Source organism: Etheostoma spectabile, chromosome 2 (assembly GCF_008692095.1).
Source record: "Etheostoma spectabile isolate EspeVRDwgs_2016 chromosome 2, UIUC_Espe_1.0, whole genome shotgun sequence".
Taxonomy (NCBI): Eukaryota; Metazoa; Chordata; class Actinopteri; order Perciformes; family Percidae; genus Etheostoma; species Etheostoma spectabile.
In genome coordinates, this window is record NC_045734.1 from 16680481 (window position 1) to 16684367 (window position 3887).

At 39.9% G+C, this 3887-nt stretch overlaps 1 protein-coding gene across 24 annotated transcripts in view; it reads right to left on the bottom strand.

The window, feature by feature from the left end:
- Nucleotides 1–647: 647 nt before the first annotated feature.
- nfixa (nuclear factor I/Xa) overlaps nucleotides 648–3887 on the bottom strand; it is a 118853-nt gene continuing 115613 nt past the window's right edge. For all 24 annotated transcript variants that reach the window (XM_032537321.1, XM_032537161.1, XM_032537302.1 and 21 more), the window contains one exon: nucleotides 648–3560. In XM_032537321.1, the coding sequence (XP_032393212.1) occupies nucleotides 3546–3560 (15 nt within the window). In that variant the 3' untranslated portion in view covers nucleotides 648–3545. The remainder of the gene's footprint in view (nucleotides 3561–3887) is intronic.

A 3887-nucleotide genomic window follows, 5' to 3' on the forward strand; every position in this document is an offset into this window, starting at 1 on the left:
CACACACACACACACACACACACACACACACACACAGCTTTGAAAAGGAAGAGAGGATATAGGGGAGGTACAATGGAGGGGATTCATTTCAAAGGCAGGAGGAAATAAAAGTTGTCCCTGAGCGCTGGATGGGCGACAACCTTTTGCCTCCTCGCGGCACTCAGGGGCAACCTGCTACCTCGAGCCATTTCAAAAAAAGGGCCAATCTGGATTACAAAATGGAGTCTGTGAACAAAAGGCACTTTTAAGGGACAACCTTTAACTGCTGGGAAACTATACACTACAGCACAAGCACTATAAGAGTAATTTACAGAGGAGGGGGTGGAACATGGGAGAGGCTCCTTGCTGACTGTTTTCATGTTTTTTTTTCTTCTTCTGATTTTAAGCTACTTTCTTTGTTGCCCTGTTTGTTATTTGTGCAGGCTACAGAAGATCTAACCTTTTACTCTTTCCATTGCATGTGGGTCTCAACACAACCTGCCAAATTTGATCCAGCTCGACTGTAGATTCAGAAGAATATCAACATGATCATGGGAAGAAATTAGGTCTGGATGTAAAGCGTCTCCTGCAGTACAGGGACTAACTTGTAAGGTTTATACCAATGTATGAGATGAAAATGTGGTAAAATGGTAGGGTTGTTTTGTTTGTTGCTGGTGAATTTCAGGCAGTGCACGGGTAAGTTATCTAAAGAGTTTCTTGACAGTATAGGTTTCTTATTTTCTAAAGGTTGAACCAAAATGCCTTTTGTGTCACAACCTTAAAAGGAACCTCTCCCCCCCACTCAATACAAATAGAAGAATAAAAATAGAGAGAGGAATAATGCTGTTTCCTAAATGGTCTGTTATTTTTGTTCATTACCATTCGTTTATAATAGTTGCTGAATGTACTTTATAGTGTTAAAGCACCAGTTTTCATCTGATGATAGAGATTTGTTTTTCTTAAGTTGTGTAGAATTGTTTTTTTCCTTCAGCCCTCCCACATTTTTATAAACAACCGATTACACATAAAACATTAAAAAAGAGACAAAGGAAATAAAAACAAATACCCCCGACTTACAAAGACTAGGATTTTTCATGGCCCTCTAGTTTAGAGTCCTGGAGCTTATGGACTTGAAACAAATACATTTTTTTTCTCTTTTCTCTTAACTTTCTTAAAAATCTCTAACAGACAAACACAATGATCTACCCAATGCATTGCACGTGGCTCAATCGACACATATATTTCAATAATAATACTTTCCATCAAAAAACACCTTTTCTTCAAACCTACTGTCGATTTTTGACATGTTCATCTAGGTATTATAATGCTGCGCTGCAGATGGCGTGTGTCGTTTGATTCGTACTGGTAACTGTAAGGTGATGTTACTGAAATGGGTTGTGTGGGTGGGTGGGGGGTGAAAGTTCAGAAAATAACTAGACTGCCAACCAGCTCCATGTAGTAAAAGTTAAAAAGGAGCATATATCATAAATATATATGTATAAGATCTCTCTCTCTCTCTCTCTGTCTTTACAAAAAAAGTTTGCAGTCCTCTATAAAGATCTGTCCTAGGCCAATGGTTTCCACATGCACCAACGCTACCATTCCCTGTAGCTTTAGCTTATATGTGGGAAGAGAACCTGAAGTCAAGTTTATAACTAATTGCATGAAGGGAATACAGAGGCACTTTCATATATTGTTATAGTCTTGATATATGGTTTTAGTACATAGAGCTAATGTTACTAGAGAGGCTGAGAACAACTCCCAGGCCTGTTTACTATCCCTGCAAAATAGAACCAACAGCTAGGCAGTCAAGTTATTTTGTGAGGTCGGCTTTCGTTAGATGGGATGGTGTCATGATGAAAATAATACCGATAGAAATGTCCATGTGAACATTTACATAGAAAAAAAAGATCTCAAATTAAAAAGACAAATTTTACGTGAATGAAAAACCATTAACAAATGCAGTCTGGAGAACCAAATATAAAGGCTTCCCTTTATTATTTAATGTCAGGTTGTTGGTGGTGTTAGTGTGCCTTTTATATGTGTGTCTGTGTGTGTATGTGAGTGTGTGTGTGTGTGTGTATGTGTGTAGAGCACTGGGGTTTCCTGTGAATGGACTAAGGGATACACGGTGAAGCAATGCAAGGGATGCATGTGATGAGCTGCTATTACTGTGCTGTTCATATGTGAGAGATCTGAGAAACTACTATTACTGTTTTGCTGAAATCTGAGCATGATACTTAATGAATTACTGCAAACTACAGAAAAAAAGTGTTATGGCATGAAAGAGAAGGTTAAAACAGTCCAAGTGAGACCAAAACCAAATCTGGCACACAAAAAAAGGAAAACGCAAAAAAAAACACAAACAAATTGAAAGCTAATAATATGAAGCTGATGATGGCTGTGCATTACTGTAAATTAAATTCCATGTCAATGAATAATGAGATGATATGAGTGGTTGTGTGACAGACGAAGTTCTGGAGAAGATGGTCAGACTGCAAGTGTGTAGGTAGGTTTGTGTGTGTGTGTGTTGGGGGGTGGGGGGGGCACATGCTTCGGGGGCCTAGACTTGAATGTTAGCACAGCCACAACCCTGCAGTGGCAGCCAGCCTCAACTCACTGCTCTAATCGCTTATTTGACCATCCATGTGCAATACTGTTCATCCCTTATTAAAAATTAATAGTGCATAGGTGAGGGGACGAAAGAGCACATGTAGAGTTAGTGTTATGACTGTCGTGTGTTCGCTCGCTCGCACTCGCCTCATGGCTATCACTTCTCTCACAGCAGGATGCCCTGATAGTTTGACAGGTAAACAAAGACCAGCCACTTAGTGCATATATGTCACACCATCAGATGGTGTCACCATGATTGGCCAATCAGGAAATGAAAAGAGGCTCAGGGCTGAGCGAATGAAGCGGCAGAGTGTGGTGACACACAGGCATGTGGCAGCTGTTAACGGTCTGGAACATGGGCAGCACGGAGCTCCAGGTGGGGGGTCAGGTGGGACCATGCACCTAGAGGAAAGATGCGTGGGGTAATACACACACATGGAAGCATGCAAATTTGGGTGGCAATCTTTTCAACTTCCACATCCGACTTCACCATTTACCATTACTTTTTTGGATCTCCCAGCCAATGCATGGAGTTTCATTGTGGAGACAACAAAATGAAGGGAAAAAAATCATAAAAAAAGAAACAACAAATGTATAATTGGTCATTTGTCAGGTTGCCATATTGTGTTTCCTCTCAGACGTTTGGTGGTGGTGTGTAAGACAGTTCATCATCTTCCTTCTTCTTGCATTCTTAGTCTGTCCACACAATCTCATTGAAGCCTCCTGCATAAAGGGGGATGAACGTTTAGTGTTCCAATTGTGTTGTATTGAGAGTCCTTTTGGGGTGGTGTGGGGCTTTTTGGAGTTCTGTAGTAGTACTTTGAATAGTGTTGGCTAAAGAAAAAGACCTTTTAGTGTCAGCAGTCTGTTCATAATCAGTGGTGATGTGTTTGTTTATCAAATTTCAATTTTTTTTATGACACACGTTAAGCTCTTGATTCAGGGAGGCCTTGTCAGAGGAACCAGGACTGTGGACAAGAAAAGAAAATAAGAAATTAGTTTTCTGCAGATTTACTTTTAGATTAAGTTTTCATGCTAATTAGTCTTGAGATGTAGCTGCAGTGCAGTACAAAAAAATGACCTACCAACAGACACACATACAAGTTATTGTTATAAATAAAGGGAGAAAGGGGACATAACTAAGTATGAAAAGGTGTGAAGTATGAACACAGTGAACTTTAAAGCATTGTGTAAATTACTGGCTCCCACAAAGGGTCACAATATACGTACACTACCGGTCAAAAGTTTGGGGTTACTTACAAATTTCCATTCCAAAGGCACATTCTGTTTACTAA